We start from the raw sequence: 23,941 nt of genomic DNA, 5'->3' as shown, positions 1-23,941 counted from the left end.
GTAGGGGGCGTACGGTATTTCGGAATTGCGGAAATTGACCCTTTTTTCTTCGGAATTTCGGAAATCGGGCGAAATTCCTTCGGTATTTCGGAATTCTGAAATTGTTTCGGTATCGGAAATCTATGATTTTTTTGAAGTTTTTATCGCCCCCTTTTTCGGAATTCATACATGAAAAATCAATTTTGATCAAAAATTAGTCAAAACGAGGAAAATTACCCAAAAGATCGGTATCGGAATTGCAAGTATTTTTTATGGAATTTCGGAAATTTGGGCAAAATTATTCGGCATTTCGGAAATCGCAAACCCCGTACGCCCCCACCGGTAAGAATCTCACACTAAAGTGAGTTACGGCATGTCCAAACTAAAATGGCTGCGGAAAGAAGCACTACTTGATGTAGAAAGTTATAAACGTTATAGCTGGTGAAAAACTAGGTCACAGTGTGGATCTAAATCACACTGAAACGACCGCCTTCCATCACGCATCACGCTCGCGAAAGAGCGCGCGCATATTATTAACGCATACATGTCATCACCAGTACATTTTAGATTATCCATTGAAAACAGATTACAATATAGTCATTTTTCATGTCTCGATTATTCAATTCCGAATAAAAGACATTCAGGGAAAAAAAAGAGAAACACCTGGGTAATCTAGTTAAAAAAACCGAAAGTAAATGGTAGACAAAGTAATGAGCCAAGGCAAAACGAGATTAGCGTACCACTATGAAAGAAACCGCCTCCGGCGGTCGAATTAATTTTGAGGCTAAATTATATCGCCTAAAAACCTGTATTTTGACCATTTTGTGATATCAATATGAATTTTTTCAGTCTTTTTTTAATCTTCTATTTGATAATATAGCACTCTTGATATCTTTTTAGTGAGGAGACAGACTTCAGAAACAGTAAAAATATGTGTCTTATGTTAAATACTCAAAAACTGAAGTCCCCGTGTATCATCCATAGCTTACTTTTGAGACAGACTTTAATTTTAAAAAATGTTCAGAAACTTTCAAGGGTTACTAAACAAAAAATAAACATTAATTTTCTTTTTGATTATTCCACAGTCTCCCCGAACTTTTTTCAAGCTTCCCAAAGTGCACTGTAAGCGTCAAAGTAGGCAAAGTTGGGGAAAATTGCACTCTAAGGGTGTAAAATTTGGAATAAATTTGACTATATTTTCCTTAAGGCTTAAAACAGTCAAAAATTTTCAAGAAAATGCACCGTAAAGGGTCGATTTTTCACCCAAATTTACTCAAATTTGGCAAAATTTTCTCTGCACTGGAACTAAGGGTCAATTTCAAAAGCCTTATTTTGGGCCGCACGTACAGTCGTTTTTGAATCAAGTGCCCCCCGCCCGGGTCAGAAGCTTTTTAGGGTAAGATTTTCTTGATTGTCTCATCAGAACACGAAAGCCTGCTGTATTTTACTGAAAGTAGAACAAATCAAAATGTATGAAGTCAAAACATATACCCAGAACACACAGCTTTGTCGGCGATTCCGATTTTCTAAAAAAGGTATTAGGTAATGGGCGTATAATTAGTTTGCGTTTTTCAACCTGGTATGAAAATATGGCAAAAACAATAAGAGACTTTGAATGACATACTGATTCAATTCATCATATTATATTAAAAATAACATTTTAGTGCATTTAGTATCTAAAATTTCCTTCTTTCTTGGTGCATGCGTTGAAATAAAAAATATCTGCGAGTTTCTTCTTCCCAGTAAAGCAATACAGAGAATCCAAAAAACTTAAATTGAGAAAAGATATTACCTAATCTTTATTGGAAATCGCCTGATACAAACAATACGAATTTTGACCTCATCAATTTAAAATAAAAACAAATGGGACTTGAGAACGAGCTTACCAATTGTTTATCTTTACATATATAGATCTTCCCTAAAGTCGTACCTAGAGTAACTTCGACCTGAAGCAACCTAAAAAAATTCGTTGTCCATTTTGATTTTAGTGCATTTAAAATAACATTTTATTAACAAAATACGTCAGTCTAGCAGACTCGGTCATCTTCCGTTCGTTCCAATTTGATCAATGATGCCAAACATCCTCAAGAACTTCACGTAACCAACCTGAAACATCAATTAGTGACAAAGATTAATATAATGTCTAAAATAACATTAACTTCTTATAACACAATACAATACCTCTGTCTCACAGCCCCAACTGGAACTTTTTTCCTCAGTGAGGATAGAAATTCCTATTAAAATCCGGGTGGGGATAGAAATTCTATTGTTCCAAGGTTAAAAAATCCAGTGGGTCTGTGACACATGGGTGTATTATAAGACATTATTTTTTATGATAAAAAAAGAAGGCAGAGCTGACAAAGCAGAAGCAACACGGTGCCGAAGGGGAGAAAGATTTTTTCTTTTGTTTAAAAATGCTGTGTAAGCAAATTGTAGAAGATAGTTAAATGATGTCCTTTGAAGTAAGAAAAATATATGTGAAGAAATCAAGAACTCCTGTCCAACTATGTGGTGTAAACTGAGAGAAATAGTGGACAGCAGGGAAATTCCCTACGGAATATATATCGATCTAAAAGGTGAAAATATCTTACTTCTGCTTCTACACCGTTGATTCTCTTTCTCCAAGATTGTCTTCTTGATCACCAAGTCGTTTTTCACATTCGTAAGAATCACTTTCCGTTCACAAAGTGACATATAATGATCAAAGATATCACTCCTAACGCCACGATTGTGCACACAATCAATGACTTTTTGTAAATTTAATTTTGATGACTCGATAGAGGTCAACCAACCATCAATCTCGGTCAGATTATTTGATATTAGAGTAATGGCGTCTGTTAATGCTGATTCGTCACATTTAGCTTCTAAATAGAAAAAGAGAAAAAATATCAGAATAAATTTACGATTATTGTACAACTACTGATTTTAAATTCAACGATTAATATCGTAATTGGCAGAGCGGTATTATATTTTCAATAAACAGAGACGCTTTTTTTCCAAAAATACTTTAGGTTTCTTGCTTTGAAGGTTCTCCGTTTGTCAGAAGAATAAATCTATAATTACGTAAGTTTATCTATAACAGGGGGCCAACCCTTAGGATATATGTAGCATCTTTCGTGGGACTAGGACTCCACCGCAGGTAATTGGTTCGAAAGAAGATAGGATTCTGAGACTTTTTTGAGAGGGGGGCCGCGAAATTAATTAGACCTGGCAAAAGTTTTAGGCAAAAAAAACTGACGTTGTAGGCAAAACCATTGAGTTTCAAGCCGAAGGCTAGAGGTCAATCTCTTTGGTAGGATTTGAAGCCAACAAATCCTACCAAAGTTGCGCGGCCTTGAGCGACCCGCCTGGTTTTTACACAAATGACAGATTGAAACTAAAATTTACCGCTTAATTTCGAAATATATATCACTCGAAGACAAAGGAATTGCTAGATTCAATCCGTCATCAAAAATACGGCGCATATTTTAAGGCTTCAATTTTTCTTGCCTGAGAAAGGTTAGAGATTGACCTCTAGCCCTTCGGGCTTGAAACTCAATGGGCAAAACCCCTAACCACCAATATGAATAAAAAATTGACGATTTTCAAAAGTCGAATTAAACGAAAATGATTAATACCATCGGATAGAGCATGAAATTCTGAGCAAAAAAGTATACTAAAACAAGTTATGTACTCAATCATATAAAGAAATACAGGCTTTTGAAGTTCAAAATTAACATAAGATTCAGATGCAGGCTACCTGTTTAGCCCATAAGAAGTATTGAAGAAAATTGCGAACCTTTGCAAGTGAGGATAATCTTTTGTTGATCCCATGTTTGAATATATGTCAATGATGTATTAACAGCACTACTGTCAACTCCTGAATAATTCGTATTCGTTTGTAATTGAGTTGAATTAATTTCTGGGATGTTGAGACATTCACATGTCTTCGGAACTAGACAAAATCCTTCACCATCGGGCGGTTGGGTGGTCTGTGGCGCCATCCAACTTGAAATGAGGGCGGTATCACCATTCAAGTAAATAATCACGAAGGTGACATATGCTGCACCTGAGTCCAAAGGTTGGATCTGAACATCTACAAATAAAGAATGAACAGAGTTTAGCCATACATTTTACATAATAAGAGAACCTTAGTTTCAGTACACAGTAAGTTAAAATAGAGAGAATTATCACCTTCAATGGCTCTCCTTTTTCTTGCGCCTGCGCAAGAGGTACCACAAGTAAATGTTTGTTCGAAAGAATTCGGGTTGGATGATTCTCCACATTGCCAAATACCATCGATGTTATTCTTCAGCTGTTGATCAGTATATGTAGACGGATTTGTTGAAGGGACTTCCGTTGCGTCGTAACGTGAAAGTTTCTTTATGAAGTATTTTACTGTTACAGCACTACATATGAAAATAAGGAATCATCAATCTCAGTCTTAATTCGTAATCACATAGGGGAGAGAGAGTTCACCACCATTGTCTTTCAGGCCAGAAGGGCTAGACACGAGACTCCTGGATGGGAAGTGAAGCCATTCATTTTCCATCCTAAACGCGTGGTTTTCACACAAACGCGCTAGATTGAAACTAAAACATATCGCCATATTTCGAAAAATATACCACGTCAAAACAAAGAAAGTGCTAGATTTAATAGTGAGGTCTGTTAGCACAAAAATACTTCAGATGTTGATTAAAGCATGAAATTTGGCACAGATGATCCTTAGAGGGTCTAAAACTTAATTTTAAACAGTAACACCAAATTTTGCCACCTGGCCACCTGCCAGATGACGTCATCAGGTGGCTTAGCAAAAATTTATTTTTTTGAAAATATTTAAAATCTGATGGTATCAGCGGAAAGAGCATGAAATGCTGATGAAAATCGAGGTATAAAACATGCTTTCAAAATCTTCCTATCAAAAGTTATGAAGGTTTAAAGTTTTGTGATGACGTCATCATAAGCCTTTTCAGGCAAAACCTAAAATCCCGTAATAACGGAAATAGTTGACCAAATTTAGTGTTTTATACATGAATCCATGTCAAAATTTGAAGTTCCATCTGATGCTTGGGTCTAAACAACATAGGAAGGCTTAAAACATCCAAAAAAAATAGTTGGTTGTATACTGTGCTCCTGAAGGGAGCGTTGATTTGCCCTCGGATTTGCCTTGTAAAGCTCAAAATGTAAGTTTTAGTATTCTGTAGGATTTAAAGCTTTTAATTCAATTTGAACATCGGAATCGGAAAAAGCAATGAATTTTGATATGAATTCATGTATAAAACATGAAATTTGGTCAATTTGTACCAAAATTACGAGGTTTTTAAGTTTTGCCTGAAAAGGCTTATGATGACGTCATCAAAAAACTTTCAACCTCCATAACTTTTGATAGGAAGATTTTCAAGGCATGTTTTATGCCTCAATTTTTATCAGCATTTCATGCTCTTTTCGCTGGAAACATCAGATTTTGAATATTTTCAAAAAAATAATTTTTTGCCCAGCCACCTGATGACGTCATCTGGCAGGTGGCCAGGTGGCAAAATTTGGTGTTACTGTTTAAAATTAAGTTTTAGACCCTTTAAGGATCATCTGTGCCAAATTTCATGCTTTCATGCTATAATCCGTCATTCTAATTGCGTAAGGCTTCACTTTTTTTTCATCTTTTATACTTCATATTCATGAAGTTCTTCATCTGAAAAACACCGGGTGCTTGCCACCAGTTTTGAATTTAAACAATGAAACAGGTGAGAAACGCCCAGTGTTTTTCGGGTGTTTCCGTATAAAAGATTACGTCATGAATAGCAAATACATGATATCATAAATCATATTTCGAAAATTTTACTCATTTTTTAAATTTCGCCATGGCACCAATGAAAGTAGAAGTATTTTAGATTTTCTTACGTCAAGTTTGCAATCATAGATGTATTAAGTTTTGGCGGTTGAATGTCCAGGGAGCATTGATGGTCACTTTCACGTTTTGGTGGATCTGCTACTATCACTAAATCATTCAAATCTGTAAAAAGACAAATCAAATTGGTATCAGACTATTGTATCAAAAAAGGCTGATCAAAACAGGTGTTATCTAAATCAAATTATGCAATACAATACAGTTTCAGATCAAGATTTCGATTGGCATTTGTCCAAGGCTTGGAAAATCGAATGCTGAGATGGAGCGCCACACCTATATTCTCAGCTCCCAGTTACTCTAGATCAGTTTACCAAATCTAAACTAATCGTTCACTGAATTTGCGGTGACCGGGAGTCGAACCCAAACCCCTTTGCAGGGCGATTTATCTACTGACTTAGCTACCCGGCCACAAAGTGACTGAAGCCAATCGACTTACCTTCTTTTTGTCCAATGTTTTGAGCAGCAGTAGAAGGATCAACACAAGCATCAAACTTCGCTACCACATAAGTGATATTTTCTAAAGGATCTGAGTTACTCGGTTTGGTTACCAAGCCAACACCAAACATGGTAGCTTGTTTCCATATCAACTGTTGTGCACTGGTATTGGCAAGATCTCCGTCAACAAACCTGTAAAATGAAAGTTTTAGTTTTATATGCTGCTAATAATCTTATCAATCCAATTCATTTCATGGGTGAATCATTTAGCTGTCAATAAATCATGCTACAAAACCACTGACCTTTATCCCTGGACCAAGTTACTCAATGTTGGCCAAGCAAAATATTATGATCAGAGTTTTTTTTTAAATTGGTACCTGCGGAGAGAGCGCTAGATCTAGTTTCGCTTGTACACTAATGATGTAGCGCCGTTTGTCGTTAGGCAAAGTTTCAAAACACTACAATGGCTTCTTTGCGGGTACCAACCACTGACCTTTATATTTCCCTGGACCAACCAATATCCGCCATCTTTGATTGGAGTTTTTTTGGAATTGGTACCCGAGAAGAAGCCATTGCAATGTTAAAAATTAATGTCTAACGGCGCTACATCATCAACAGCTTGGTCAGTGGTACCAACTTTTAAAAAAAACTTAGATCAAAGATGGCGGATATAGCTTGGTCCAGGGATATATAAAGGTCAGTGTATAAAACGAAGTGAAAAAGTTGGAGAATCATTACATACCAGTAATCCAAAGCATCTTCACAATGCACAGCTTGATTTGACGTCACCACAAAACCCAAATAGCATTGTGACAAAACCAAAGGTTGAGTAGCATTATTACGTAGAAAATTTTTCGCCATTGTCATTGTCTCATTTTCAAATGAATTACTCCATGTTAAGTCAGATGCTCCATACTGCATTCGCCTAGTGTTAATGGCTCGCAAACAAAGCTCTAAGAAATAAAAAATCATCCATCACAATTAGAATAGTCAGAACAATTTTTCCCTTAGTGTAAGACTGGATGGCACGGCACGTCACAGATCGGGATGACAAGTTTAAGATCAGATTGGATATGAACAACAAGTTCATTTTTCATTCGGATGCAGTAAAAGTTACAACACCTCAAAAGTTTACACGGGTCTTTATAAGAATGGTGTTTTTCCATTTCATCATGGATACTCTCAACTTTTTTGGAGAAATTATCCTAAATTATTCTTAACGGTATTCTTGGGTTAGGAATACCTCAAAACAATAAATATTGCATTGTTTGTTGTTAACCGGTTACTTTTTCGAAGCGGGCTACACGACTTTTTGCGCAATGCAATTGGTTCTTTTCGCATGACGACGGGCCTACATTGTCCAGAGTTGCCCGTCGTTAGGAAAATTCATTGTGACGTCACTTTTTCAAAGGAAAATGAACAATGCGTTGACATCATTTCTCTCATTTTTTATTTCTGACGTCAGAAATTATAACAATTCTTTATCTCTTTTCGCTTGTTTTTTTCGCTTTATTTCGCTATTTTTCCTGGATAAAGCGCTAAAAATCAATCGAAGCTGAAGAAAACGGTTAACAAATACAATAATGACCGGCGTAAATCATTCAATTACCCTTAACTAAACCAAAGACTATCGGTTTTATCTTCCCTTTTTATCTTTCTATTCATGATATGCACCACTGCCATGACTTCACGAAATTATGAAACTTTTCTGTTTTTGTTCCACCCAACACGCCACTTTTTTCTATTGTTTAAGTGACGTATTGGGTGGAAAATTTTAGAAGTTCTTGGAAGACTCTCCAGGCCCTCCAGTGGTGCATTTCATAAATCTGGAAGAGTCGTCGAAATCACCACAATTTCATTAAATCGATATCATTTCTTCAACAACCAGAAAACTGTTACTTTTCAATGAAACAACCCCCCCCCCCCTAAAAAGAGTCGCGCGAGAGTTAAAATCGCTAGAGAAAACAAAAACGCTGCAAAAAGGCTTCAGACGCGTACGCCTATGATTATATAGATAAGAAAGGTTTTTTTTAAATCACAATCAATTGTCTCATTCAATTACTTACCGTGATGCTCAATATCTTCCACATAAGAATCTTGTATGAAAATGCTGACATCAACAAAAGTTTGTCGTTGAGGCGATAAACAATCTGTTGCATTTGCTGTCAAACGAAGGACTTGTGAACCAATTCCTAATAGTTTTGTCAGAGTAATCTGTCCCGTGTTTGCATCTAACCTGAAGTAGTCTGTGGGTAAGAAAATAGAGTAAGTGAAAAACATCAAATAAAAATATTTTAGAAAGAGTCAAACCGTTACAAAATACGACCAATAGACCTTTTCATAAATTACACTTGCCTCGTATTCAAACAATTACCATGGTGACTATGTCGGTTGAGACATTAAATGATTTTTATAAATAGAAAGCAGTTCAAATAAAATCCGCTGGGAGTTTATCACCTTGGCAATGATTTCAAAACGAAGCAAATGATATTCGGTGACATAATTTATGAAAAGGTCTATAACATACCACTAATACAGCGATAAACGTTGTTCAAAAAGTTAATTTCGGAACATTGATTGTAAGTTTAACAGATGAGGTTACAGCGCAAAGATAAATTTGATTATACGTAAATTTTTGTTTTTGTTTTTCATTTTTGTTAGTAATTACCTTATCGGGGAAAACTTTGTCGGGGAAAAGTGACGAAATTTCGGCCAAGTGACGAATATTTTTCCCCGACGAAAATTTTCCCCGGCCTTAATGCGTTTACCAAAACCAGCAAGTGACGAAAATTTTCCCCGACGAAGTTTTCCCCGATAAGGTATCCTCTGTAGTTAGTTTTTTTTCCATTTATTAATTTATTGTTAGCTTATTTGGGTTCCTTTCTCTTGGCGGTATGATCTGGTGGTCCTTTTGCGGGAGGTTAGTTTTGTACTATTTGTTCGTGTTACCTATACTATAGAGATATAAAAAAATAGATAAATACCTTCGAATCCGGTGGTACTGTTCCACCCATAAGCAACACAATCGTCTGCATCATTATCTGTGGCTTGAAGTTGGCCAACACTATACCCGACAGGATAATCATCAACCACAGTGAATGTATATGAAGGATTTTGGAAGATTGGATCATTATCATTGATATTACAAACATTGATGATAAGTTGACGTTCATCTTGAAATGCTTGATCTCTCGGTGGTGAATCCATAACAACAATGTTGAGAATATATTGTGTTTGTGTTTCGTAGTCCAAAGGTTTTATGATGGTCAGAGTACCGTTATCCTCATTGAGATGGAAATGAGAATCATCGTTTCCAGATTTGATGAGATAGCGGACACGACCGTCTGATCCACCATCTGCATCTGTGGCGTTCATTTGAAGCTATTGGAATATCAGGTTAATTTTTAAGTTCTGGCTTAAAGATTATTAGTTTGGCATTACAATTACAGTGATGCACCTCCAATTTTATGTCCCCCCCCTCGAAAAAAACGAAACACGTGGCTAAGAATTGCTATAAACTAGGCTGGTTGTATCTTTAAACGGATTCTTGCAAATTATAATTACTCGCATAAAGTTTTGCCGGATTTAATTTCGCGTTTTCGCGAAAATATAACTCGCGAAATCACGTGAGATCTTGACTCGCGAAAGTAAATCCATGCGAAGCTTTCAAAATCAAATTGTTAGCATAAAATTTACTGTAAATGTGATATTTTTGATCACTTTCAACAAAGGCTTGGCTGATTCGCGAAATCAAATACTTACTCGCGTAATTTTTCAAAAGGCTGATTCGCATAAATAATCCCAAATAATTTCGCGATTATTTTGGTTCGCGAATATTAATCCGATTAAAGTTTACCACCTGTAGTTTTGTACAGGTCTGTAAAATGCTGACTGAACAAAAACTATTTTGTGAAAAAACATTAAAAACGCCACGAAACACAGTATAGACTTACTGTCTCATTGGTAAAAGGAATTTGAAGATCTTCACATAGAGTCAAATTGATGGTGGTATTTGATGACAGAATAGTTGGGAACTCATTAACACTGAGCACTCTCAAAAGAATCTTGAAAATTTGATGAGAACACACTCCATCGGAAAGGTTGAAAGCTAGTTGGAAAAGCTCTTCATCTTTGTCCAAATGATCGATGCTGAAGTCACCTGTGAATAAGATGAGAACAGAGAAATTAAAACAATTATGTTTCAACAGAGACTCCCTTTCTAAGATCCTGTTGGATGAAATTACAACCTTTGTAACATGATTCTCTACCATTTTGGTACGGTTTCTTTTAATTGCAATAGTCTACTCATCACTACTCTGTACCAGAGTGTATCTCACGTTTATCGCTTCGTAGTACACTATGTGCGTATTGTCTGTTTGATAAAAAATTCCCGTACGGAGATCTCTGCGACGAAGTATGATTTATGAATAGCATTACTTCTCTCATCGTCTCCCCTCTCTCACCAACAGTCCATCGCAGCGGCCGGTTTGAAAAATCTCAAATGAGAAAGACAATGACAACAGACCCTCTACGGCAATGAATTTTAAAATTAGCCGTAGATACTGGGTCTGTTTACAGACAAACTCATGACAAAATGCATTTATTATGGTGAATGTGGAGAACATCACACCGATTTGGTGTTATGCTTTTTGGTATGCTACGCGTTTCTCTTTTCTTGAAATATTTCGGACATCAAGAACAAGGAAACTCTAATTCCGTGCGATGAGCCATTAGAGAAATTTTACATTATTTACTTTGGTGATTTGTACTAGTAACGAGTGATTTATTGTTAATTGCACGACAGAACATACGATTCCGAGGTAATCGTCAGTAAATAATCAAGAATAGAGAGAAAAGAATAAGGGGACAAAAGTGTCCCCCCGCCGAAGAGTGCAAAAAGTGGTAATAGTGCAATTAACGATTAATCGCACTCCTCTAAACCAATCAGATTCGAGTAATTTTGCACGGCTGACGATTAAATTCTACAATGGACATACCTGTTACATTGTTTAAACCATAATTAACTGTAATAGCTGAATGGTTTGTAACATCTGTATTTTCAATGATAAGGAGATCAGCTTGGGCTGTGTCTGGATCATAAATCGTATAACTTAAGATGAAAGTTTCATTTTCATAAATTGTCATCATTTCAGAAGTGATATTTGGAGTGAGTTTGGGGCAAGTGTCATCAACATCTTGTACATTGATGATAATTTGCATTTCGTCCTGGAATGGTTCGCCTTCAGTCGGTGAATCCATAGCAATAATATGAAGAATATATTGTGTTTCCTTTTCGTAGTCTAAAGCCTTTATGATGGTCAGGGTACCATTGTCTTCATTGAGATGGAAATGGCCGGAATCATTTCCGGACTTAAAGAAATAGCGGACACGACCGTCCGTAGAAGTTTGGTCTGCATCAGTCGCGGTGAATTGTAGCTAACAAAAGATGAATTAGAAAAAAATATTATTTCAAAGTATGTCTTTTACGTCAGTCCTTTTACTGTGTTTTGATTTAATTTCATTTTTCACAGTAACAATATAAAAGATGTAAATACAGTACCCTAAGGAATGAAAATTTCGCGATTTTCGCAATTTATTTCACTCTTATTCGAGAAAGTTGATTCCGCGAAAATCTCTTAACGAATAGCTGACTCACGAAAAGTTACTTTCCCAAAATATGTATCTTTTTGGATCATCTCTGGTCATGAAATTTTTTTTAAATGACTTCAAAAAGTAATTTAAGGCTAGTTTAGTTTAGGCAAGGTTTTTAGCCCTCCATTGGAAAGTATTTGACGAAAATTTGGGCCCAAAAAACACCGAGTAATTGCAAAGGTTCTTTTTTTGCAAAACTATTTGAAAAGCTCGATTTGCAAAAGTTAACCCTCGCTAAATGGAATTGTCGAATTTGCTCATTCGCAAAATTTTGTCTTACGAAAGTTTTTTCTCTTAAAATTATTCTCAGAACATGTAATATTTAATACTTACTGAACTATTGGTGAATGGAATTTGTACGCTTTCAGCAATCAGTATTGTCGAATTTTCATCTTCGAAAACAGGCGGAAACTCATTGAAGCTAATAACTTTAAGAAGGATTTCGTGTTGATCTTGATTTATACAAGTTCCGTCTGATAAATTGAAAGCCAGTCTGAATATTGCTTCTTTTGTATCCAGTGAATTGATGTGAAAATCACCTATTAAAGAAAAATGGAATTGTAATGAAAGAAAGTCTTCTCATTTAGATGATAGTTGAACGTCTTTAGCCACCACAATTTTTGATAAACCTCAAAATGCACCCAGATTTCATATATTCATTTCTATTAACCCAAACAACAAGTTTGCATAATTTAAGTCACATTGGACCACTTTTAAAGTCTCCCGGCTGCCCCTAAGTATTTGCGACAGAGAGTCAGACAGATAGATAGATAAACAGATATATTAAGCTTCTAGCTCATTTGAAGTTAAGAATAGTACGACAATTGAAAATTACTGACCAGTAATATTGTTGACTCCATAGTTGACAGTAATAGCTGAATGGTTTGCAAGGGCTGTATTTTCAACAACTGAAAAATCCTTTGTTTCCGTGTCTGGATCAACAATCGTGTAATTCAAAATAAAAGTTTCATTTTCATAAATTGTGATCATTTCAGAAGTGATATTTTGTTCAAATTTCGGGCAAACGTCATCAACATCATCGATTCGGATTTCAATTTCTTTAGTAACAGATTTTTCGAAAGGTTCTGGTGCATTATCCCATGCGGTTAAATTAAACTTAACTGATTGTACTTGCTCATAATCAAAGATAAAGGATGTTATGGTGATTAATTTCGCATCAGTGTCAACACTAGCTGTAACAAGATTTTCTGGCGAAACAGAATAACCTCCAAATTCACCAGCGAGAGCAGTGTCTCCATCAACAAATAAGATTTCGAACGTCACATTCTGGTTTTCAAATACGGAAACCAAGCCGGAACCACTCAATGCTGGAGGTCCAGGATTGGGATACGGTACATGAAATGGGCTTGACAGCAACTAGAAAAACAAAATCTCTAGCTACTTGACTAGATCGGGCTTAAGGCCTGATCTCTTCTTGCACACGCTGCAATCGCACCTTTTGGATTCAATCCTTTTTGCTCGGAAAAAAGATTACGTCATAAAAATGTATCAAGTGCTCGAAAAAAAAGTTAAAATGTATTCAACCTTTTCAACTGTTACGTCAGATCGCGCCAATGGGGTTGCTTCATTTTTATTTCGACCAACAGCGTGGAAGCTTTACTCGAAAAAGCGCGATCGCAGCGCGCGCAAGTGGAGACCGCTGGACAAACTTATAACGAAAAATCTGTGAGCAGTTAGCTTATCTTATCTAAAGTTTAAATTCAAGAAAAGCCGGTGGTCATTGGTTTACTCTAGCTGTTTTTCAGGTTTCGCCAAAGTTACGTAGCTAAGGAAAATCCGCTATTGTGGAAGTAAACGTTCGAATTTGTAAAAGCGATTCCTCCATCCACAAATCGAGTGTTTATTTCTATAATATCGTAAGTTACGTTACGTAACCTGGTAAGGTTGTGACTAGAAGAAGTAATGTTTGGAGAATATTGCGAATGTGAAGGACATCGTTCGTTCAGGTTAGTGAAGATATGATATCAAAATCTTTTGATTCAATACGAAAATTCTTTTCGTTTTTTTTTTTACAATTTTTGTTGCTGTCATCAAAAATTTCAAATTATTTATTTCTAACCGTTTCTAACCGTGTCTTTAAACACCCTGTTAATCACGGTGCTCCTCATAGATCTGTCCTTGGACCTATTCTCATTCTCATCTATATCAATGATCTTCATTTTGTTCTTCAAAATAGTCAAACAAATGTTTTTGCTGATGATACCTGTCTCCTCTCCTCTGATTCTGACCTTCAGTCTCTAGAGACCAAAGTCAATTCTGACCTTGCACGACTCTCCTCTTGGCTCCGAGCGAATAAAATCTCACTCAATGTATTGAAAACACAAGTGTTGCTCTTCCGTAGCAGACATAAGCCCGTTCCCTATTCAATTAAGTTAAAGCTCGATGATTTTCAACTTAAAACTCTCAACTTGCGTAAAATACCTTGGGCTATTTCTCGATGAACCTGGAACTCTCATTTTGACCATCTAGCAAAAAAACTTGGCAGGGCAAATGGAATACTTGCTAAGCTTCGTTATTTTGTTCCTGTTTCTATCATAAAAACTCTTTACTATGCTCTTTTCTTCGCTCTTTTCCATTGTCTGGGGCCAAGGATTGACTCAAAATTCAAGAATTGGCCGACGATGTCTTCACATCCTCACTTTTTCTAACTTTGACGCTGAAATCTCTCAACTCTTTGAAAACACTGGTATACGCCTACAATCGCTCAAACTGTGTTCAAGTGTAACATCAAATTTGTACACCAAACTATTACTCTCGGGTACCTAATAGCCGGGGGGGGGGGGGGGTGGGTTAGAATAAGCGGGGGGGGGGGGGGGTTGGAAAAAATCTCAAAACTTAATAAGCGGGGGTGGTTGGAATAAAAATGTCCTGGGTGGAAAATTTTCGAAAAATTAATTAGCGGGGGGGGGGACGGCTATTAGGTACCCGAGAGTAACAAAATTTCTCCACCAGCACTACAGGAATCCCTTGATTTCAAAGTCTTGTCTCATGCATATCAAGAAATATGAACCTGAAGCTCCTAGAACGTCCCAAAACTAAAACCTTGAACTATGGCTTAAAGTCCGTAAAATACCAATCGATATTAAATTGGAACAAACTATTATTGCTTAACAAAAGAGCCGACCATCTCCTCCACAGCTAACTCTGATTATGTCCTTAACTGTATTTCAACTTTGAGAACCTTTACTTTTTTTAATTTGAGGCATATTTTTCATTTTTACAGTACTAATTGTTAAATAGCATACTTTTCTTGTTCTTTTTTGTTCTATCGCTATTTTTATGCTGTCGGGTAATAATCCCTCCCCTATTATTAAAATCCCAAACATATACTTGCAACCACGTAGTCATCCCATTGATTAGTCGGATAACCTCTATATGGATGGCCAGAGCCTGGCCTGCTCCCCAACCTAATTACATTTTAATTTTCATATATTGTAAATTTTAGTTTAAATTATGCAGGCAAATAAATCATTTTTGAATTGAATTGAATTGAATAACCAAAATAATTTATGAAAACAATTTTTTGGTGGGATTTTTCAGCCTTATAACGTCAATATAAACCATGTTTTTTTTAATCAAAAGTTCAAGTCACCCATTGTACTTAACATCAGGCGGAATGAGCGAAGAACTAGCCACTAGACAAACCAAATTTTGTAATAAAAAAAGCCTCTTTAATATACTTGAGATGGTAGGTCACTTTCTGGGAACTTACACTTTCATGAATATCAATTCCAGAGTAAATCAAAGTCGCATTAACTGCCCACTGATTATAAACCGCAACACCAACAAATTGCACTTCGTTACCAGAACTGGTAGCCGTGATGGGTAAAAATAACGTGGAACCGAGTGCAGGTTCACCAGGGGCACCCATTTTGACATCTATTGGAGTTTGTGGTGTAGCAGCATCACCAGTCGCACAATCGATGATTTGAAGTTTTGCCATTTGTGTGAAAGGAGCACCTTCCATTGGAGAAATGTTCGGCAAAAGTTCTTTTAAACAGTACAGCTGTCGTGATACGTTGAACTCGGCAGATGTTGCCTCATAACTACTACCGGCTGGGTCAGTTACGGCGATTGCGAAATGAATCTGAAGATTGTCCGAAAACTCTTTACTAAATGCCAGATCTGTGAATTCAACTCGGCCAGTAGCACTGGACAATTGGAGAATTGTTGTCCCGTTTAACTGCGTGTCGGGATCATCTGATTCAAAGAAATATACATCACACGATTTACTTTTCGCAAAAAATCATCTGAAAAGCCTCTCTTAAATCAGACCAGTTTCATCTATTAGCTATTTAGTCTAGTTTGTTATCTCTTAACTTCAAAGCAATACCGAAAACCTTAAAAATCAATTTTGGCTGGAATTTAATTTCGTGGATAGCCAAAAAATTTTCCGGAAAAAATAGATTTGGCGGGAATTTAATGCACAGGTTGCAAAATTAAAGTCTGAAGACAAATCACGTTTTTACTCGAAATTTTTATGTGCTTGTTACATGACATTTATTTCTGATTGGTCCGAATTTATTGACACTAATAAAGTAATTAATTGTATGTTGTAAAACAAGTAACATGGGAATAAAGTCACGTGAACTTTTTCGAGTAATCGCATGTTTTGGCTGCACCGATATTATTTTGCAACCCGTGTATTTGGTTGTTGTGGTATATAGACTGGAATAGCACGAATCAGGAAAATGCACGGAATAAGTCGAATTCGCCAGGAATTCTTTGGCGGATGGCGGGAAAAATAAATTTTGGCAAGGACTTACTTTAGTCAATTTCAGGTCGTATAAAAAACATAGTTAATTACCGTATGTTCGTGTATAGTCTTTATGTATAATTAGGTCGGAAGGAACAGGAACCTGGCATGGAGATTGATGACTAGGAGCTTCCGAAGCGTGTTTATCAGACGTGTAACAGGAAGGATAGGGCATTGGAAAACCGGGAATGTCGTGTGGGACAAAATCGATTGATTTGCAGTTTGAGTCAGCTTCGCAAAGTAATAAACAATCTCCGAGTGTACTACCAGGCACACCAGGTTGAACATTTCCATCAACATATTGACAACCTGATACTGATTCGCCCCAATTCCCTCCTTTAGTGCCAAATAAAGAAAATTATGAAAACGTTAGTTATTGGACCTGATACCAAAATGCATACAGTTGCCTCTCTCTCTTATTCGATCTTTAAAAGGACTAGGAGTTTTCTTCGAATTACAGAAATTTTCGAATTATGGAGAGTATCTTACACTACTCTCCAGCTTAGGGGATCAATGTTCTTATTCGAATTACAGAGAGATAGGGTCCAATTCCATCCTAAAGCTGGGTATTATTGGGGCCCAGACCGTCATCTATGGCGGTTAGCGATACGTAATGTCTCTCCGTAGTCCGACTCGACTAGCACTCCAACGCCCCTCACCCCATAAAAAAATTTATAGAAGAAATTATGTCTACAAAATGCACGGAATCAAACAGTAGTAATCATCTTTGTTATTTGGGGTGACAGTAGGTCGAATGATAAAGGACCCTCGAAAAATAATGTGAAATTTAGGGATTCATAAGTAATCAGTACCAGCATGCCCTGATAACAACTTTTTCAGTGTTTAAAATTTTGGTGGTTTTTGCGTTTAACCAACGGGAAACCGTTAGGGGGCAATCAGTCCTTAGACACGGCGGAAGCAATTTAAATCTGATATGCCGAGCGAAGCGAGCAAATTTTATAAGCTTCCAGCGGGGCTATTAGGAGGCGGAGCCCCTTCAAAACTTTTCACGTTTTCAGAAAAAGAAAAAATCTGGTAAGGTAGCCACCGTACCCAGTGCGTCGAGCCTGGTCTTGCTTACCCATGATTCATTTTGGCCGTGAAATGACCTATAATGGGGAGGGAAACACCTTTTTGTTTTTGACTATTTTGACAATTATTTCTTTCGGGTTCCTAATAAACGTACAATTAGTGAATAAAGCTAAACGAATTTTTTTTAAGTAACGGTCCGATAGAATTAGGTTCTTACCTTATTTTAACCCTAGCTTTTACCTAGGTTAGGTCTTTTTTAGCGAATTCTACCAGACTATAAAAGGTTAAAGGTAGTAAATGATGGTTTTTTGTCTTTCCCTTGACCTCGATAGTCAATCATCGGAATCAAAAGTAGGTACTATTAGACACCCGGGAATAACACAGCTTGAACTTAGTCTAGACCCCTAACTATGTCTGTGACTCGAGTATATGTACTGGTTATATGCCTACCGGTTGGTTTCTTGACCTTAGTGACGGTAACCGTCCAAGTGCCTGTCAGTAGAGTGGCATCTGATTGGTCATGTTTGTGTTGGATCTGCAGAATAGGTTGTTGACCACAAACAACCGTTTCATTACAATCACCTATCTCTTGAATGATAGCAATTTCAAATTGACGATTATATGCATAGAATGAAGAAGTTTCTTCTTCAGCGCTGTATGAGGATATCGGAGTTGTATTCACCTTGAAGATGAACTTGTGGCCGAAACCTAAAATGAGATAATGATAATTATCAGAATTTTACCAAATTAACCCTTTAAAAGTTTAATAATAAGTTTGCTTACTCATCAATTTTGATTTATCAGCTATTTCACATTGAGCAAAGAAAAACGTAACCTTGAAAACATGATGAAGCTTGTTTCACATTGGCTTATCGATGTTTTAGAGGTAAGGAGCCTTGCTAAGTTTTGGCACAAACAAAAAACAATCCTTTCTTTCATGTAAAAATAACTCTAGCTCTTTGTAGATAAAATCTAATGAAAAACAAATCCAAAATTTGGCCCAAATTTGGCTAAGTCTTACATTTTAAGGACTACAATTTCGCATGTAAAAAATCAGGAAAAACTAAAGAAGGAATTTCACATTTTCCATTTTTAGGCACTTTTTGGCCCAAGTTTGCCAGAAATTACAAACGGACGGACAACCAAGGTAGGACCAATAATTTTTTGTTTATTCAGCACAATATATAACAATAGGGAGACACCGTCCTGATATGAAAAATGTGTCTGGTGTGAACACTTATGTAAAAATGAAACCTTTAACCCTTTCCGTGCCCACGGGGAAAAAAATCGCAAAAACAATTGACAAAAATTTTCGAAGCGATGCAGTTATTTTTGGCGGGAGAAAATGAAAAAAGTATTTTGAGCAGCCGATGGCATATATATTTGTCCTTACCAGTTGTTAGCCGCCAGGCCCAATGTCAAATATACTTGACATGGGCCTGTCGAAAAATTTCCGCAATGTCAAATATACTTGACATGGGCACGGAAAGGGTTAACAGCGATGCATGCACCAGAACCAAGAAAAAATATCCTATCCACTCGTACCATAAAACTGTTTAACTTTCTAATTTTAGGAATCCCAGGGGACAAGCCCCAGTGAAAGTTGACAATCGTCCCTTTTGAGAGAGAGGTTTTTGAAATACAAAACGGGAAAATTAGCGATAGGGTTTGGGACAAAACACCTCCGTCACTAGTTACCCTGCCCATAGCCAAAGTAAACGGTTTCGTTTAATAGGACACTTTTATGCTTTGTTAAGTTATGTAATTTTCACTATTATTGAAGAAACGTTCGAAACTGTGGAGTGAATCCTCTACGCAAATCGATCGTACATGCTTTCGTATTGGCAGAAGTTGTGTAACAAAACATGAGAAACATTTAGAAAGATCGTTGGAATTAGAGAAATTCTACTGTAGTTTTATACCAGGATTTAAAACGCCAAGGTCTGTGAATGTACCAACGCCATTGGTGATGTTGACTTCATTAGAACCAAAATATCCACCAGGATAAGTTTGATGTATATATTCAGCTTTAAAAATCCATGTTCTGTTCCGCCAACCTGTGGCCACCTGAAAGAAACATTGTTAAATATCACTGAAGGAAAGTTTTCAAAAATATGCTTTCACACTTTTCCAAATATTATGATTCCCACATATAAATTTAATATCCAGAAAAATCAAGTTTACTTGAATTTTGACAAATAAAAACGTAAAAATTAGTACTTTGAAAAGTTCTAAAAGGCTATGTCCGGAAGCTAATACCCCTTTTTCCGGTTAGCCGTTTCGTATAAAAAGTCACCAAAATTTCGAGTAAACAAACCATCCCATTGACTAAAAGCAAAAACATAAACAAAAAAATGTGCAGAGTATGAGAAAAATGTGCTTTCTGTGCTCTATTTTTTTGTTTATGTTTTTGCTTTTAGCCATTTGTTTACTCGAAATTTTGGTGACTTTTTATACGGAGCAGCTAACAGTAAAAAGGTGTATTACAGTAGAATTATCAGAGACAATTCGGATTCAAAAGACAAATCAATTCCAACTCAAACCTTCATGCTTAAAGATTACCTGACTTCCATCACTCTTATCCAGAACCATCACGGAAGGCTGAGGATTCAATGCAGCCTTATCATAAACCCGCGAGAAATCATATGTGAAAATGAATGTAAGTTCTCTCTCAGCTATATTGTGTGTTGACGTGGGCGGACTGGATGTGATTTGATTGGGCTGTGGACTAACAATGGCGTATGTGATGACGTAACCATTACCCTCGTGTGAAATGGAGAGATCGGTGAAATTAGCCGTTCCATTTTGGAAAGGGATTCGAGTTGCTCCTATGAAAAATTATTACAGCTTTTTCATGATGCTTATAAATGATATACACGTTTTTATTTTTGAAGAACAAACTAAGAACATAAGGCTTCGCTGGCCGAATTGTTAAGAACAAGTTAAGAAAAGTTTAAGGCTTTGTGGACTCTAAAACACCCTATTTCTTATGAAAATGGTCAAAGATATTCACAAAATGGTCAAAAAAAATAAATATGTTAAGAACATTTTTAGGCTTAAAAATCAAAAAGTTAAGAACATCCAAAAGCTTTTTTTTGGATGCTCTTATAAAAAAAATCGTGTAATCCGTGTACATATATGTTTGACATTCTTTGAAGTGAAACATTAATTTTTGAAAAATGAATACTTTTTGCAACAGAAAATAAAAATAGATTTGATGCGCCAATTATTAAATTTGGTCCATTCAGAGGAAAATGTTAAGAAATGGAAACAATGGAAAAAAGGTTCGCCATATACCAGGTCTCTTGCCTAAGGGAGTTTGCTTTACGCTAATAGATTTTGTTGTTGTCGCTCTCAAAATCCTGCATAATTAGCGTGTTGTGACAAAATTCTTTTGTTTCAGGCCTAAATATGCGCAAGCTTTTAGGGCTTATATTTTGGGTATACCTCACCTATACGATAAGGTACCTACATCTTCTTGCTCAGAATTTCCTAGCGATTCTACTGATATAACCGCATCATGACCGCATCATTATATGGAAAGCTAGAGCTCAATAAGTTTATAACTTCATCTTGATTTTACTAATCAATTTAATATCATTGCATTAAGAATATATTGGTAAAAAATTGCTCCTTATTCTTAAAAATTGAACTGGTAATCGGCCACTCTCCCGCGGTAATTTCTATATTTCAAATCCTATGTTAATCCTATTAATAAGCCATTCCCGGTGGGGGTCACTAGTGGCCGCCCATAGCAGTGCCTATAGACCAAAAGTAAGGCCTAAAAGCTGTCTATCGTGTAGACTATAGTCTTTCGTTGAGAAGTGAAAAGCGTTTTCAAAACAAGCGAAAGATTTAGTTTTTTATCACATGGTATTTTATGGCCAATTAGAAGAGGCCAAATGCTCACCGAGTCTCGCCGACTTCGTGTGAGCGTGCTTCACCCAAGCCAATTTTTCAAGGCAAACTTCCGTAATTCCGTACATCATAAAAATAATTAATGCGCCGATAACGCTATATTGCCATCAGCAGTATCTTGGCCTTGTAAAAACTGGCTCGGTTAACCAGGCTAGTAGAAACCGTCCGATTTGTATGATGGACCGTCTTTTCTGGACTTTTATTTTTCTTTGGACCTTCAATTCACGTAATCACGCAAATTTTTTTCCCGAATTCACGCATTTACCCAATTTTTGTTCACGCAAAGCTTTCCAATTCACGCATTCAAACATTTTTTTTTGATTTTCACGCATTCGTGCAAGTGAAAAAGCCGATTCACGCATTCATGCAAACCGCTAGGATAGAGGGGCCCTTTAATAACCTAATCGACGTTTTTTCAATATAATTCCCAATAGCAGTGATCGTTGAACTTTGAGCACTTACTTTGAGTACTCAGAAAAAGCTTTTCCATCTCTTGACATTCCTCTGATTACATTAAATTATAAAGTGAATAAAATTTCGTTCCATCAAATTTTAAACAAAACGTTGGTATCTGTAGAGCATACTCTCGGGTACCTAATAGCCGGGGGGGGGGGGTGGGTTGGAATAAGCGAGGGGGTTGGAACAAACCTCAAAACTTGTTAAGCGGAGGGGGGGGGGTTGGAATAAAAATGTCCTGGGTGGAAAATTTTCGAAAAAGAGGCTAATACAGCAGAATTAAGGCAAAAGAGGGAACTTTCAAAAACAATTTCCCAAAACTTATTAAGCGGGGGAGGGGGTAGGAATAAAAATGTCCAGGGTGGAAAATTTTCGAAAAGGAGGCTAATACAGCAGAATTAAGGCAAAAGAGGGAACTTTCAAAAACAATTTCCCAAAAATCAATAAGCGGGGGGGGGGGGGGGTAGAATAGCGAGGGGATTGGAAAAAACCTCAAAAACTTATAAAGCGGGGGGGGGGGGGCTGGAATAAAAAGAATGTCCTAGGTGGAAAATTTTTGAAAAATTAATTAGCGCCCCCCGGCTATTAAGTACCCGAGAGTAAGAACTTGACTCAAATTTGATGCTCGATTCAGTTCTTAGAGAGAATATACCAACTGCAATTTTGTAAAAGTCTGCAATTCAGACGAACAAAGAAAAACCTACTTACCTAAAAGGACAGCATCTGCGTGACCAGAGGCTACATTCAAAGTGGCCTCGATATACCAATCCTGTTGGTAACCCAAATTCGTACATAAATCACCATCAGATGATAAGATTTGGAATTGTGGTTGAATAGGGAAAGGTACTGTCTCGTTAGTATCTTGAGATGGTGTTTCTGACATGCTCAAAGTAGATGGCATGAGAAATTCGAGAGCGACTATTTGGTTAGCTTCGGTTGGTTGTTGTTGATCATAACGTATTGTTGTGTTTGTACCGTTCACAATTTGCGCTAAAAATTGACAGGGAGAGAACTCTAATTGCAGACATACTAGAATACGGAACAAAGATTCACCAACACAACACAAAACTCTTGGGACCAGAAAATAGATTATTTAAATTCAAAGCAGAAAAAATTATATTCCTCGAAAAAAAACTCGAACAGAAAGAAAAAAATATTCAAAAACTTTCAGTACATACACGCTCTTTTTTTTAAAAGAATATAATCTGTAAGAATATCTAAAATGAAATTGGTAAAAAACTGAAGAATGCTAAGAATTTCATCATCATGGAATTTTTAGAGCACTTTTAACTGAAGGCTAAAAGATTTCACAAAAATGCCATTTTATTCTTCAGCCGTGTATTTCTTGTGAAATTTAGTTGAATTTCGGTCCTAACCTAAGAATACCGTAACAATATTTATAAAGTTAAGAATATGATGAAATGAAAAAAGCATCATAAAAAAGGCGTGTATGCATCTTGAAAAGTCCGAAAATACCACTGAATTAGTACGAGGAAAGATCAGAAAAGGCGTTAGTTCCATACCAGGTTTGAAATTGAAATTACTGAGCAGTGAGCAATAGCACTAAAAAAAGCCCAATTATTTTTGGATTGCAAAGTTTTCTTCTTTATACGGTTTCTAGCCTTATTATTCGACAAGGTTGAAATGTCTTTAATCACTCATCCAATAAAACCACGTCATGCTTTTAAAGATCGTAAAGTTGACTTAAAAATGATTTAGAAATGGGCGTAAAGAACGAAAAGTAGCCTACCGTTAAACAAAATAAAACCATGGAAAGACACCAAAAACAAACTTATAAATTTGCCAAA

At 36.5% G+C, this 23,941-nt stretch overlaps 1 protein-coding gene across 1 annotated transcript in view; it reads right to left on the bottom strand.

Moving 5' to 3' along the window:
• Positions 1-1,596: 1,596 nt before the first annotated feature.
• Positions 1,597-23,941, bottom strand: part of LOC136815014 (uncharacterized) — a 34,341-nt gene continuing 11,996 nt past the window's right edge. The window contains exons 12-30 of the mRNA XM_067071449.1: positions 22,842-23,123; positions 20,322-20,587; positions 19,682-19,826; positions 18,210-18,467; positions 16,779-17,063; positions 15,684-16,171; positions 12,790-13,327; positions 12,284-12,489; positions 11,296-11,734; positions 10,252-10,457; positions 9,283-9,679; positions 8,365-8,544; positions 7,041-7,251; positions 6,300-6,490; positions 5,857-5,968; positions 4,153-4,367; positions 3,758-4,054; positions 2,571-2,843; positions 1,597-2,085 (exon numbers count right to left, since the gene is read on the bottom strand). Of these exons, the coding sequence (XP_066927550.1) occupies positions 2,045-2,085; positions 2,571-2,843; positions 3,758-4,054; positions 4,153-4,367; positions 5,857-5,968; positions 6,300-6,490; positions 7,041-7,251; positions 8,365-8,544; positions 9,283-9,679; positions 10,252-10,457; positions 11,296-11,734; positions 12,284-12,489; positions 12,790-13,327; positions 15,684-16,171; positions 16,779-17,063; positions 18,210-18,467; positions 19,682-19,826; positions 20,322-20,587; positions 22,842-23,123 (5,030 nt within the window). The 3' untranslated portion in view covers positions 1,597-2,044. The remainder of the gene's footprint in view (positions 2,086-2,570; positions 2,844-3,757; positions 4,055-4,152; positions 4,368-5,856; positions 5,969-6,299; positions 6,491-7,040; positions 7,252-8,364; positions 8,545-9,282; positions 9,680-10,251; positions 10,458-11,295; positions 11,735-12,283; positions 12,490-12,789; positions 13,328-15,683; positions 16,172-16,778; positions 17,064-18,209; positions 18,468-19,681; positions 19,827-20,321; positions 20,588-22,841; positions 23,124-23,941) is intronic.

This window comes from Clytia hemisphaerica, unplaced genomic scaffold (assembly GCF_902728285.1).
Source record: "Clytia hemisphaerica strain Z4C2 unplaced genomic scaffold, Clytia hemisphaerica genome assembly, whole genome shotgun sequence".
Classification (NCBI taxonomy): domain Eukaryota; kingdom Metazoa; phylum Cnidaria; class Hydrozoa; order Leptothecata; family Clytiidae; genus Clytia; species Clytia hemisphaerica.
The sequence above is the reverse complement of the archived record's forward strand: the minus strand, read 5'-3'. Positions and strand labels throughout refer to the sequence as shown.